At 47.3% G+C, this 15193-nt stretch overlaps 1 protein-coding gene across 1 annotated transcript in view; it reads right to left on the bottom strand.

Moving 5' to 3' along the window:
• CENPU (centromere protein U) overlaps window positions 1–11806 on the bottom strand; it is a 45232-nt gene extending 33426 nt beyond the window's left edge. The window contains exons 1-3 of the mRNA XM_062213407.1: window positions 11454–11806; window positions 8908–8956; window positions 7661–7772 (exon numbers count right to left, since the gene is read on the bottom strand). Coding sequence (XP_062069391.1) covers window positions 7661–7772; window positions 8908–8956; window positions 11454–11494 — 202 coding nt within the window. The 5' untranslated portion in view covers window positions 11495–11806. The remainder of the gene's footprint in view (window positions 1–7660; window positions 7773–8907; window positions 8957–11453) is intronic.
• Window positions 11807–15193: the final 3387 nt, after the last annotated feature.

Raw genomic sequence — 15193 nt, 5'->3', positions numbered from 1 at the left:
CTCATTTACAAATGAAGGTGAAATAAAGACCTTCCATAACAAACAGAAATCGAGTTTGTCAGTGCTCGCCCAGCCTTACAAAAGATACATGGTCATGACTAAGAAAGAAGATGAGGGTGGAAAAGCTCCCAGTAAAAGTACAAAGGAAATCCAAAGTAAACAATAGGAATGTTTATGGGAAAATGGCAGGGCCAAGTCATTACTTATCAATAGTCAACTTGAATGTAAATGGCCTCAACTCTAGTAAAAAGACACGTACTGGCTGAATGGATTAAAAAACAAAACCCATCTATTTGCTGCTACAAGAAACAAATCTCACCAACAAAGACACATGCAGGCCAGCACAGGGGCACAATTGGCTAATCCTCAGCCTTGGCCTGGCAGCACACCAGGTTCTAGTCCCAGTTGCCCCTCTTCCAGGCCAGCTCTCTGCTGTGGCCAGGGAGTGCAGTGAAGGATGGCCCAAGTGCTTGGGCCCTGCACCCCATGGGAGACCAGGAGAAGCACCTGGCTCCTGCCTTCGGATCAGCGCGGTGCGCCGGCCGCACCAGCCACTGGAGGGTGAACCAATGGCAAAGGAAGACCTTTCTCTCTGTCTCTCTCTCACTGTCCACTCTGCCTGTCAAAATAAATAAATAAATAAATAAAAAATAAAAAGACACATGCAGACTGAAAGTGAAAGGATGGAAAAAGATATTCCATGATACCAGAAACCAAAAAAAGAGCTGGTGTAGCCATCTTAATATCAGACAAAATAGATGTTCACACAAAAATTGTTAAAAGAGAAAAAGAAGGCACCATGTAATGATTAAGGGTTCAACTCAACAGGAAGATGAGACTATTATAAATGTTTATGTACCTATTTACAGGTCACCCACTATTTCAAAGAAATGTTAATGGATCTAGAGGGAGACATAGACTCAAATACAGTAGTAGTGGGGACTTCAACATCCCACTTTCAGGGCAGCGCTGTGGTGCAGCGGGTTCACACCCTGGTCTGAAGCACTGGCATCCCTTATGGGCACCAGTTCAAAACCTGGCTGCACCACTTCCAATCCAGCTCTTTGCTATGTCCTGGGAAAGGAGGAGATGATGGCCCAAGTCTTTGGGCCCCTGCTCCTGCATGGGAGACCTGGAGTTAGCTCCTGGCTCCGGATCAGTGCAGCTCCGGCCACTGCGGCCAATTTGGAAGTGAACCATCAGATGGAAGACCTCTTTGCGGGGTCTTAGTCCACCCGAACGAGGATGGACTGGGTCCGAAGAAAGGTAAGTGCGCCGTTCCCCAGCCTCCTGATCCAGGAGACAGTCAGACGCAGCGGGAGTCAAGTAAAGCAAGCAAGAACTCAGTTTATTGCATGCACAGCAAAGTCTTTTAAAGCACAAGACCACAGGATTACTGGGGCAGGGCTTAAGGACCAACCAATTACTTAAAAGGTCATTTTACAGGGCGACTTTTTACAGGACCAGCCATAGGTCTGTACACTCGTCATCAGTTGTCACCTCCCCTGATGCTGCATGGCCAATTAGCTTTGGTGGTAAAAGACTTTGGGTACTGCCCACCTGACTTCCTTTGGGTGCCATCTTTGAATTGCCACGTGTGCTTAATTTCCCCACAGATTCCCCCTGTTTTCTTTTATAGAAAAGAAAAAGAGGAACTGAGCGGAGAGTGTGCCTGTCTTAGGTTGTCCCCTCTGACTGGGATCAGCCCTTTAGGGAGCATGTCTGTCTTAGGTTGTCCCCCTCTGGGGATCTTACCCGTCTTTGACAACTACTCCAGCTGTTAAGCGCTGTCCCGGGGATCTTACCCGTCATTGGCTACCACCTCAGCAACTCAGTCTATGATGTATTATATTTCTACACCTTGGCAGTGGCCGTGGGTGGATGTATAGGGTTTCCAATCTGGCGCTTAAAGAGCGGCATAACCCAGTTCTTAGAGAGTGACATATTGTTGTCGGACCACCATTAACTGGATTTGATAAAATATAACACCCTTTCATGATGAAAACTCTAAGCAAATTGTATACAGAAGGAACATTCCTCAAGGCAATTTATGACAAACCCATGACCAGCTTCACAGTGAATGGGGGAAAGTTGGAAGCATTCCCACAGAGATCCAGAACCAGACAAGGATACCCACCCTCATCATTGCTATTCAATATAGTCCTGGAAGTTTTAGCCAGAGCCATTAGGTAAGAAAAAGAAATCAAAGGGATACAAATTGAGAAGGGGGAAGTCAAACTATCCCTCTTGGCAGATGACACAATTCTATATTTAGGGGATCCAGAAGACTCCACTAAGAAACTGCTGGAAATCATAGAAGAGTTTGGTAAAGTGGCAGGATATAAAATCAACACACAAAAACCAACAGCCTTTGTATACACAGACAATGCCATGGCTGAAAAAGAACTTCTAAGATGAATCAAAAAAAATCAAATACCTTGGAATAAATTTAACAAAGGATGTCAAAGATCTTTTGTTTTTTTGTTTGTTTGTTTGTTTGACAGGCAGAGTGGACAGTGAGAGAGAGACAGAGAGAAAGGTCTTCCTTTGCCATTGGTTCACCCTCCAATGGCGGCCGCAGCTGGTGCACTGCGCTGATCCAAAGACAGAAGCCAGGTACTTATCCTGGTCTCCCATGCGGGTGCAGGGCCCAAGCACTTGGGCAATCTTCCACTGCCCTCCCGGGCCATAGCAGAGAGCTGGCCTGGAAGACGGGGCAAGCAGAACAGAATCCGGTGCCCCAACTGGGACTAGAACCCGGTGTGCCGGCACCACTAGGCGGAGGATTAGCCTGTTTAGCCACCGCACCGGCTTAAAGATCTCTACAATGAAAATTACAAAACATTAAAGAAACAGAAGCCACCAAAAAAAAAAAAAAAAAAGCTAAAATTCATGGAAACACAGGAGACCTCGAATAGCTAATGGAATCTCATACAACTAAAACAAAGCTGGAGGCATCACAATACCAGATTTCAAGACATATTACAGGGCAGTTATAATCAAAACAAACTGGTACTGGCACAAAAACAGATGGATAGCCGGCGCCCCGGCTCAACAGGCTAATCCTCCACCTTGCGGCACTGGCACACCAGGTTCTAGTCCTTCCTAGTCGGGGTGCCGGATTCTGTCCCGGTTGCCCTTCTTCCAGGCCAGCTCTCTGCTGTGGCCCAGGAGTGCAGTGGAGGATGGCCCAAGTGCTTGGGCCCTGCACCCCATGGGAGACCAGGAGAAGCACCTGGCTCCTGCCTTCGGATCAGCGTGCTGTGCCAGCTGCAGCGCGCTGGCCACGGCGACCATTGGAGGGTGAACCAACAGCAAAAGGAAGACCTTTCTCTCTGTGTCTCTCTCTCTCATTGTCCACTCTGCCTGCAAAAAAAAAAAAAAAAACAAAAACAAAAAACAAAACAAAACAAAACAAAAAACAACAGATGGATAGTCTAATGGAACCGAATAGAAATGCCAGAAATCAACCCACACATCCATAACCAACCTGTCTTTGACAAAGGTGCTAAAATCAATCCCTGGAGCAAGGACAGTCTCTTCAACAAATGGTGCTGGGAAAACTGATCTCCACATGCAGAAGTATGAAGAGGCGCTCTTACCTTACACCTTATACAAAGATCTGCTCAAAATGGATTAAAGATCGAAATCTATGATGCAGTACCATCAAATTATTAGAGAACATTGGGGGAAACCCTGAAAGACACTGCCATAGGCAAAGAGTTCTTGGGAAAAAACCCAGAGGCACAGGTAAGCAAAGTCAAAATTGACCATGAGATCACATCAAATTGAGAAGCTTCTGTACTACAAAAGAAACACTCAAAGTAAAGAGGCAACCGACAGAATGGGAGAAATTACTTGCAAACTATACAACTGATAAAGGATTAGTAAAAGATCAAGAAACTCAACAACACAAACAACCCAGTGAAGAAACAGGCAAAGGACTCAAATGGACATTTTTTCAAAAGAGGAAATCCAAACGGCCAACATGAAAAAATGCTCATGATCATTAGCCATCAAGGAAATGCAAATCTAAACCACCCCAGTTAGAATGGCTTTCAGACAGAAATCAACAAATGCTGGTGAGGATGTGGGGAAAAAGGTACCCTAATCCACTGTTGGTGGAAATGTAAACTTGTGGAAGACAGTATGGAGATATCTCAGAAATCTGAATATAGACCTACCATATGACCCAGCCATCCCACTCCTGGGAATTTACCCAAACAAAAATAAATTAGCGTATGAGAGAGTTATCTGTACCCTCATGTTTATTGCAGTTCAATTCACAATAGCTAAGATATGGAATCAACACAGATATCAGTCAACTGAAGACTGGATCAAGAAATTATGGGATATGTATACTATGGAATACTACACAGCAGTAAAAAAAAAAAAAAGTGAAATTCAGTCATTTGCCACAAAATGGATGAAACTGAAAGACGTCACACTTAGTAAAATAAGCCAGTCCCAAATGCACATACCATGTTCTCTCTGATCTGTGATCATTAACAGAGCATCTAAAAGGTAATCTGTAATAGTGAAATTAACACTTTGAGATGAAATGACTTTGAACAGCTCATGTTCACTGTTGAGGAACAGGGTTTTTTTTTCTTCAATTTGTTGAACTCTACGTAGTACTGAGCTAACCACACGTGTTATAAAATTAACTGAAAATAGATCTTAGTAAAAATAAGAATGGGAATAGGAGAGGGAAGAGGAAAAGAGCTGGGAGTGTGGGTGGGAGGGCAGGGACAGTGGGAAGAATCACTCTATTCGTAAAATTCTATTTATGAAATGCATAAGTTTGTATGCCTTAAATGAAAGTTTTATGGGGAAAAAAACACTAAAAAAAAAAACAGCTACTAAGCTAGCGCCGCGGCTCAACAGGCTAATCCTCTGACTTGCGGCGCTGGCACACCGGGTTCTAGTCCTGCTCGGGGTGCTGGATTCTGTCCCAGTTGCCCTTCTTCCAGGCCAGCTCTCTGCTATGGCCCGGGAAGGCAGTGGAGGATGGCCCAAGTGCTTGGGCCCTGCACCTGCATGGGAGACCAGGAGAAGAACCTGGCTCCTGGCTTCGGATCAGCACAATGCGCCGGCCGCAGCGGCCATTGGAGGGCGAACCAACGGCAAAAAGGAAGACCTTTCTCTCTCTGTCTCTCTTTCACTATCCACTCCTCCTGTCAAAAAAAAAAAAAAAAAAAAAGTTAAAAATAGAATTTCAAAGTACTCAGGAATTCCACTCTGAGGTGCATGCCCAAGGGAACTGAAAACAGACGTCAACACAAAAACTTGCTCATGAATGTTCATACAACAATCCTGCATTATGGTCCTTAAGTGAAGAGCATTTAAATTTATGCCAACTGATGAATGGATTACAACATGTGGTACACCCACACAATGGAATACCGAGGAATAAAAATGTTTAGAACAGCCAGATGCATGCTACCATATGGATGAACCTTGGAAAACACCATGCGAAGTGAAAATCAATCACAGGGGGCAGGTGCTGTGGTGTAGTGTGTAAAGCCACTGCCTGCAGCACTGGCATCCCATATGGGCACTGCTTCTAGTCCTGGCTGTTCCACTTCCGATCCAGCTCTCTGCTATGGCCTGGGAAAGCAGAAGACGGCCCAACTCCTCGGGTCCCTGCACCTGTGTGGGAGACCTGGAAGAAGCTGCTGGCTTCAGATCGGCGCAGCTCCGGCCACTGTGGCCAATAGGTGGATGAACCAACAGATGAAAAACCTCTCTCTCTCTCTGCCTCTCCCTAACTTTGACTTTCAAATAAATAAATCTTTAATTAAAAAAAAAAAAAAGAAAAAAAAAGAAAGCCAATCACAAAGGACAAAGGTAGCTGCAAAGGTATGCAGGTCCAGTCACAGGAAACATCCAGAGCAGGCAGATCCACAGAGACAAGTAGATGGATGCTGGCCAGTAGTTTGAAGGAAGAGGGAACAGGGAGTGAGGCTAATAACCACTGGGTTTTTTAGGGTGGTAAAAATGTTCTAGAGTTGGGTAACGGTGATAAGACAACTTTGAATATACTGCAAACCAATCAACTATATACTTTATAAGGATGAATTTTATGATTTGTGAATTATATTTCCTTTTTTAAAATTAAACAGTTTATTCTGAATTTAGATATTTCAGGTTTAGGGTTTTTTCAAATAAAAAAAGTTTTAGTTACTTAAGACTGATTTATTTATTTATTTGAAAGGTAGGATTACAGAGAGGCAGAGAGAGAGCGAGAGAGGTCTTCCACCTCCTGGTTCACTCCCCAGATGGCCTCAATGGACAGAGCTGGGCTGATTCAAAGCCAGGAGCCAGGAGCCAGGAACTTCTTCTGGGTCCCCCATGCGGGCACAGGGGCCCAAGCACTTAGGCCATCTTCTACTGTTTTCTCGGGCCACAGCAGAGAGCTTGACTGGAAGAGGAGCAACTGGGATCAAACTGGTGCCCATATGGGATGCCAGCACTGCAGGCAGTGGCCTTGCCCACTACGCCACTAGAACATTTTTATAAAGCCATAATAAAAGATATAGCCTGCTGACAATTACTTCTCATCTTTTCACCTTAAAAATATATTTTAACAAAAAATTAGACTAGAAAATTTTAGGGGCAAATAAAAAATATGTGACAGAGAATTCCGAATTCTCTTAAAACCCATTCCAGCAAGCATATCAGATCCCTGCTGCTCTAGGGGTGAGGACACGTAGCACTTCCTGTGTCCTGGGCCTCTCCAGGGGCCAATGACCCACAGTGACAGAACAGCCCATGGGAAAAACTCAGACCTTCCTGGTCAGCTGGGAGCCAGCCCTGATGACCTCACACTAGAGGACATAGGTGAAACTCTGCTAAGGGCTTCCTGCAGCTCCCTTGTCTCATGTGTTTCTGAGAAGGAAAAATTACCCACACGCGTTCGCCACCCAAATTGGCTCTGCTTAAAGGTGGCATGCAGTAACAGACACATTTCCTGTTCCTCATTACCGAGTACTGCAGTGAGTGTCCCAGTGTGGCTGAATTGTCAACAAATGCTACCAGAAGAGCTCACTTTGATGTTCTTAGTTTCACTATACCTAGAAGTGCAAATGATTCACTGAAATTAGCAAGTACTTTCCTGAACGTTGTAATTTACATGCAGACAACTGACTTTGATATATTTCTATATTTTACTATACTTTACATATTAATATATTATACATAATTACATATATTATATGTTTATATATTATAGTATAGTATAGCATACTATATTTTTATTATATCTAGCCTAAATGCTGTTGCTTTAAAGCAGTTTTTGGATAAAGATTTAAATAACTACGCCAGCACCGTGGCGTAGCGGGTAAAGCCGCCGCCTGCAGTACCGGCATTCCATATGGGCTCTGGTTTGAGTCCCAGCTGCTCCTCTTCTGATCCAGCTCTCTGCTGTGGCCTGGGAAGGCAGTGGAGGATGGCCCAAGTCGCTGGGCCCCCTGCACCCACATAGGCGACCCGGAGGAAGCTCCTGGCTTCGGATTGGCGCAGCTCTAACTGTTGTGGTCAAATGGGGCGTGAACCAACAGGTGGAAGACCTCTCTTTCTCTCTCTCTGCCTCTCCTCCTCTCTCTGTGTAACTCTTTCAAGTAAATAAATAAAAACAAAAAAGACTTAAAATACTAACCAAAAGTCTCGTAAGGGTCATCGTCTTTCTTATTTTCACTGCCATTGCTTGAGATTTCGGAATTATCAGGAAACTCAAACACATCAGCAGGCTTGTGCTTCTGCCCAGCTTTCTGGAAGTGAAGAAAACCAAAGTCACTGAACTGGTTCTAACGCGCACAAAGCCGCAAGCCGCTGGACTTAGCAAGGACACTCCTGCTCCTGCTGCCGCCTAGAGAAGCAATCCACTCTGCTGCTTTCCAGGAGGCAGAGGCCTCTGAAATTCTAAGGCCGGCCTGGCAAATCTTTTCTACAAAGGACGAGACAGTGAGTAAGTAGGCTTTGCAGGTCACAAGGTTTCCACTGCGGAGTGAAAGCCCGCAGGGACAGCGCAGCCAGGAATGCCCAGGGCCGGCTTCCAACACAACTCTCCTCAGAGACGCAGACATCTGCATTTCACAGCATCTTCACGGCACACAACATATCCTTCTTAGTTTATTTTGGCTATTTAAAATCATCCTTCGTTCCCAGGCTTGTGTACAAAGAGGTAGCAGGCTGGGTTTGGCCCCCAGGCCATAGCTTGCCTAGATCCCTAAAGAGAACGGTGGGCCCTCATCCCGGAAACATGCCCACCCACCTGGACGTGCACAGCTCTGGCAGCACAGGGGCTGACAGTCCTGGCTGAAGGACAGCCTGTGTACAGTTCAATATACGGATCAGGCTCTGGAGGATGCCAGGGGCAGAACAGAGAACAAATGCACTCGCAACTGCCCGACAACCTGGGCTTCATGTGAAATTCCAATGCCACTCGACAGGCCGTTGGAAAATAATTTGGAATTAGCTATCAAGAGCATTAAAGAAATGTACTTGCCATTACATACAGGTATTCTAAGACTCTCCTGAAGAAAAATAAAACTGTAACGTAGACTGCCTGGAACACCATGAAATCACAAGCCATTGTCAGTATCATAGAGAAGTGGCAAAATTCAGAAAGCTGTACACTTTTTACACAGTGCTAATTATCTACATGAAACAAACCTAGGCTTGGAAAAAAAGAAATGTTTCTAAAATGTTAACAAATGTTCTTTTCTCTCGAACAGTGGAAAAAGTGAGAAGAAAAGGAATAAACCTTTATTTATTTATTTATTTTTGCTACTATAAAACAGAGCTTATCAAGTGAAATACAGAAAACTCTAAGGTCCTCACCAAAGGCTACCTTCATTGTCAACTGTGAGAAAAATCACATGAAAAGCTAAAAAGATAACTTACTTCTTTCATGGGATGTGTTCCTCTTAAAGCGTTCTGTGAATACACTGCACTGAAAGAGGAAAAAATAAAAGTTAGGAAATATTTAAAGCAGCCAGGGAAAATACCATAACCTGACTGTCCCAGTAGTGTCTTCCCAAATAACACTCCTCAGTGGCTGTACTAATAGCGCGCATACAAGGGAACTGAAGTTATGACGAAGAAGCAGAACCCATACCCTGCAAACATACGAGTCAAATTATATCGCCAATACATAGAAAGTGACCACCTCGGTCCCTCAGGATCATGGAAAACTTCTAATCCTGCTGTCACGCTGGCCCCTGCGCCCGGATCTGTCAGGAATGACTGACTCTCCGCAGAGCTGAGGCAAGGGGACGGCTACCAACATGGGGGAAGACTCCTCACACCCAGTCTGTCTGCGCCTGGCCTGGATCACACAGCTTAACAATCCTATGAAGTACAGGGGCGCCATGTGACAGCTCTGCACGGGCGCAGAGCAACAGGCAGCCAGGGAGCAGAGGAGCCTGCAGGAAAACCCCATCGGTTCAAATCCACAGCCTACCTTCTTCCCACCCCATAACACTCTCCAATGACCTTGGGCACAGGGTAAGACAGATTAAGTTGCATATCTTCTAGAAGTTAAAAGGAAGCAAATGCAACAACAGTGACTAGAACAACTGAGAACCACAGTGGCAAGAAAAATCTATATTAACATCAGCAGTCAGTGAACAAGCACTGAGCACCCTCCACAGCTGAGGCACTGCACGGGGTATCGGAGATACTTTAGTAGAATCCAGTACGTAGTTCCTGACTTTAAAATACACCCCGCAGTTTTCAAAGACTCCTTTGTGGAGGGCAGTATCAGATTAGTGTCTGAACCAATAGTCTTCAGGTACTTTATTTGACATGATTTCAAACTGTCTCCCCTGTACCCAGGTTCATCAATTGCCTTCAGCGTCTCTTTCGCTTCCTCTGCCTGTGCAAGGTAAGCACTCCTAACTGAAGTACTTCACTATGGCTTCCCTAAGAGGGCATGCAGGTGCACAGTCATAGCGGATTTCCAAAATCTAGAAATTTCTCGTTCGCAAAGTGATTATCCAACCTACAGTCCATGTCCAAATCTCATCAGCTCTCCAACACCCTTTAGGCTTTCCACCCTAGCATTTTATTTAAAAGGGAAATTCAAGGGAACAGAAAATATGATTGCACTGGATATGACATTTTCATCAACTTTCCGATTTGTTTCATGTGCACCTGCGTACTAATTGCGATGCAAAACATCATTGTGTGAATCACAGTTAAAAAAAAAAAAAAAACACATGGAACACTGTTTAGAGCAGTGGTCTCACACCCGGCGCCACCCCAGTGTCTGACTCAGTAAGTCAAGGGTTGGGTGGAGAGTTCACACTTCTAAGGTTCCCATGCTTTGTCAGAGTCTCCTAACCTAAGAAAGATGGTACACCAAGTGTTTGCTCAATGGCAATTTTATGATTCTGATTCGAATTTTGAGGTTCAGGAAAGCTAACTGACTTATCGATGATGGTAAGAGGAAAGTTTTAGTTCAATTAAATGTAGATGAGTTTATGTGGGCAAAGCAAAACCAGTCACAATTAGGGAATGGGGCGGCCCCAGAACCACAAGCAAGTTCTGAGACCAACCAGCAACCTGAGCCATCACACGTCATTAACTTAACTGGCTGCAGCCCACCCAGTCGACCAATTGGGAACACCTCATCCAGTGAATTGTTTAGTGAATTGTTTACAGCCCAGTTAGTTAACTGCTACGGAGCCTTCCCCCGGCCACCTAAGCCCAGTGACTGGCTTGATGCTCAGTTCAAGTCCACGACCTCCCACAAAAATCCAGTAATGGCCACACAGGCAAGCAACGTTAGCAGGAAGCAGACACCACATCAGCACACGCCTCAACCTAAATTATTTCCAGCTGTCTTGCGTGTGCTCAAGTGAAGCAATACGCCTTAAGCTGGAGTCCAGGTGAGGCTTCGTTCAAGATGGACGCTTGAGATGACCATGTTTTCCTGTGCGTTTCTGAGGGAAGGGCTCAACAGAGTTCCGAAGTCTCAACCCCCAACATGTCTTTCAAAACCTGTCGGCGCCTGGAGGCCCTGTAGACAATGCCAGAGAGCCCGGGCGTTCCCTCACGAACCCGGGAACGACCAATACGACGCACTTTCCAATGCACGCCCTTTTCGATACAGCTAAGCTGCTCCCCGACCTGGAGCGCCCGGGAGCGGCGGCTCGGTCCCCGGCAGGGGTGAGGGCCAGCGTTACCGGCCGCGCTCTGGGGCGGGAAGGCAGACACGACCCGCAGGGTGCAGCACGTCACGTCTGGGGAACAGCAGGCACCAAGCGCCCGCGGCACTCAGCCACACGCACCCCACAGTCTCTCCCACCCGCCAGGCACAGCGTCACGCCCCAACTCCTAGGAAATCCGCACTGAGAGATGCAGCCCGGGGCGCTGGGCGACGGCCACTTCGACAAGCAAGGTCCCCCAGCGCAGCCCCCGCTCCGAGGGGGGCCCGCAGCTCTTACCCCGCACGCCTCCGGGACCGCACCCGGCCCGGCGGAGCCATCAGGCTGCTCTCGGCCGCCGCGGCGCCCACGAAACTCCCGCCAAGCCCCGCGCCGTTCAGAACAGCCAATCCGGGCCGAGCACGCGCCCCGCCTCCCCTCGGCCTCGGTCCCCGGCGGGCCCGCGGCTCGCGTCCGGCCTCGGCCGTCGGGGACAGCGTGGTCCGGATGAACAACTGCCGCGGAGCTGGAGGCCAGGCCTTCAACCTGCTGCTGACGGTCCACCAGAACGAAGCCCACGTTTCCGGGTTGTCCCTCCCACCCTGGCCCGGAGCCAGTTCCTCAACGCTCCGACCCTGACCCGCTGGGCCCGCCCCTCGGGGTTGGGGGAAGGGGCGGGGCTAGTGCTGAGGCGGGGGCGGTTGCGCAGCAGGAAGGGGCGGGCCCCAACCCAAGACCGCGGCTGTAGCTGCGGGGGCCGTGCGCAGTGCGCAGGTGCGTGGAGCTGCAGAAGCGGATTGAGCCGCAAGGCCCCGGGGGCGTTACAAGCAGCTGCGGGAGCCCTGTGCGCTCCTGCTTCCTTCCCCAGATCTCCGTAATGGGGCGGGTTCCTGTGATTCTTTTCTTGCTGTTTAAAAAGGCCTTATAATACAAAAAGATGAATTTGCGTACAAATAAGATGAATGTGAAAATATCAACTTATGAGAATGCAAATATAAAGTAAACTCAAAATGGATCAAAGATCTAAGTGCAAGAGCTCAAACCACAACACTCTGAGAAAGGGCCGGGCCGGCGCCATGGCTTAACAGGCTAATCCTCTGCCTTGTGGCGCCAGCACCCCGGGTTCCAGGTTGGGGCGCCGGATTCTATCCTGGTTGCCCCTCTTCCAGGCCAGCTCTCTGCTGTGGCCTGGGAGGGCAGTGGAGGATGGCCCAAGTGCTTGGGCCCTGCACCCCATGGGAGACCAGGAGAAGCACCTGGCTCCTGCCTTCGGATCACCGAGATTCGCTGGCCGCAGCGGCCATTGGAGGGTAAACCAACGGGAAAAGGAAGACCTTTCTCTCTGTCTCTCTCTCACTGTCCACTCTGCCTGTCAAAAAAAAAAAAAAAAAAAAAAAGCAAGCGGATTGAGCCGCAAGGCCCCGGTGGCGTTATAAGCAGCTGCTTGAGCCCTGTGCGATCCTGCTTGCCTCACCAGATCTCTGTAATGGGTGTGTGTGTGTGTGTGTGTGGTTCCTGTGATTCTTTTCTTTCTGTTTAAAAAGGGGTTATAATACAAAAAGATGAATTTGCGTACAAATAAGATGAATGTGAAAATATAAACTTATGCGAATGCAGATATAAAATAAAATCAAAATGGATCAGAGATCTAAGTGGAAGAGTCAAACCGCAACACTCTTAGAACGGGGGCCGGTGCTGTGGTGTAGTGGGTAAGGTCATTGTCTGCAATGCTGGCATCCCATATGAATGCTGGTTCGTGTCCCGGCTGCTCCACCTCTGATCCAGCTTTCTGCTACGGCCTGGGAAAGCAGTAGAAGATGGTCTAAGTCCTTGGTCCCCTGTAGCCTTGTGGGAGACCGGGAAAAAGTGCCTGGCTTCGGATCAGCGCAGCTCGGGCCCTTGCAGAGAATTGGGGAGTAAACCAGCAGATGGAGGAGCTCTCTCTCTCTCTCAGCCTCTCCGCTCTGTAACTCTGACTTTCAAATAAATAAATAGATCATTAAAAAAAAAATAGCGCAAAAGCTTCACGAAATTGGATTTGGCAATGATTTTTTTTGACCATGATACCAAAAGCAGTTTGGGATAATGAAAAGATTCTGGAGATGCAAACTGGATGGCTGAGCAGCCACATGACTCTGCTTAGTGCCTTAGAACTGTTCAATTAAAAAACATTTAGCCATGGGCTTTTGGCAAAGGGGTTTAAGATGCCCGCTTAGGAGGCCTGGATCTCATTTTGGTGTGCTTGGGTTCTGTTCCCGCCTGGCTGATTCCAGCTTCCTGGGAATGCAGCTCCTAACACTAGCTTCCTTGTTCAAAGAAAACTAATTTATTAGAGAGAGTAAGAAGAACACACACACACACACACACAGGTTTCCATCTGCTGGCTCACTCTCCAAATGGCTGCAAAGGCCGGGTCTGTGCCAGGAGAAGCTGGGAGCCCACAGCTCCTTCTGGGTCTCCCATGGGACTCCAAACAGCGCCCCTATGGGATACCAGTGTTGCGAGCAGCAGTTAACTGACAGCACAGTGCCCTTCCCCCAGCTTCCCTCTAATGTGCGCTCTGGGAGGCAGTGGTGATGGTTTAAGTCCTTTGGTCTCTGCCAACCACAGGGAGACCCAGGTTGAAGTCCCTGCTCTAGCTTCTTTGCCTGGCTCAGCCCTGGCTGTTGTGGGCATTTGGGGTAAGCAAGTGAATGAGAGAGCTACCTCTGTCTTTCTCTCCCTCCCTTTCAAGTGAACTAAATAAGTAATTTTTAAATGGTTAAAATGCTAAATGTTTGTGTTATGGATAGTGTCACTACAAAATGCAACATGTGACATGCACACACAAGTATAAAACATATATAATGTAAAGAGTAGTGTGAGCACGCCTACAACCTCCACCGAGTTAGCATACATAACTGGGATGCTGGTCTAGTAGTCCTCTGAAGAACAGACACTCTTAGGAGTTTATGTTGATCACTCCTATGCTGTTCTACCCTGATACATCCCTGGGTAATGTACTAATTAGCGTATGTTTCTAAGTGACTTTTGTGGGTATTTGCAAGTTCTCTTTCTTACTTAGAGCTATGATTTTTATTTTTTAATTTTATTTTTTGACAGGCAGAATTAGACAATGAGAGACAGAGACAGAGAGAAAGGTCTTCCTTCCGTTGGTTCACCCCCAAAATGGCTGCTACAGCCGGCAACTGCAACGAACCAAAGCCAGGAGCCAGGTTCTTCCTCCTGGACTCCCACACGAGTGCAGGGGCCCAAGCACTCCACTGCCTTCCCCGGGCCACAGCAGAGAACTGGACTGGAAGAGGAGCAACTGGGACTAGAACCCTGCACCCATATGAGATGCCGGCACCACAAGGCAGAGGATTAACCAAGTGAGCCATGGCGCCGGCACCCAGGGCTATGATTTTTAGATTTACTCACATTGTATCCACATCCATATGTAGCTGCAGTTCGTTAATTTTCATTGCCTTCTAAAATGCATTCAGTAACTACACCACAGTTAATTTTTACCTCTTGTGTATGGATCCATCCGTTGTTTTCAGTCTTGGTATCATCAACAAGGCAGTCCTGAACATTCTTGTGCATGTGTGCATGTATGTGTGTGTGTGTTTTTTAAGAAGCCTGGATCTTCTTCTGGGTCTCCCAGTGGGTGCAAGGGCCCAAGCACTTGAGCCATCTTCCACTGCATTCTCAGGAACATTAGCCGAAAGCTGGATAGGAAGTGGAGCAGCCGGGTCTGGAACTGGCGCCCAAATGAGATGGTCACATCACAGGTGGGGGCTTTACCAGTTACACCACACTGCCGCCGCCCCCCCCCCCATTGCATTTTGATTTGCCTGTCCCTTAAAGTGTCATCTTTTCATTGTTTACAGCTCATCCCTGTTTCCTCTTCTGTGATGTGCTTGTTCAGGCTCCTGGGCAGCAGCCATGAAAGGGTCATGACCCTTGGGGACTGCAGGTCATTTCCCCACCAACTGGAAGAAAGAGGGTTCTTGGAGGAGACTGGGTTGGAAGCTCCAAATTCCAGGAAAGAGGGGATA

Source organism: Lepus europaeus, chromosome 16, assembly GCF_033115175.1.
Source record: "Lepus europaeus isolate LE1 chromosome 16, mLepTim1.pri, whole genome shotgun sequence".
Classification (NCBI taxonomy): domain Eukaryota; kingdom Metazoa; phylum Chordata; class Mammalia; order Lagomorpha; family Leporidae; genus Lepus; species Lepus europaeus.
This window is presented reverse-complemented; position numbering and strand designations above follow the sequence as displayed.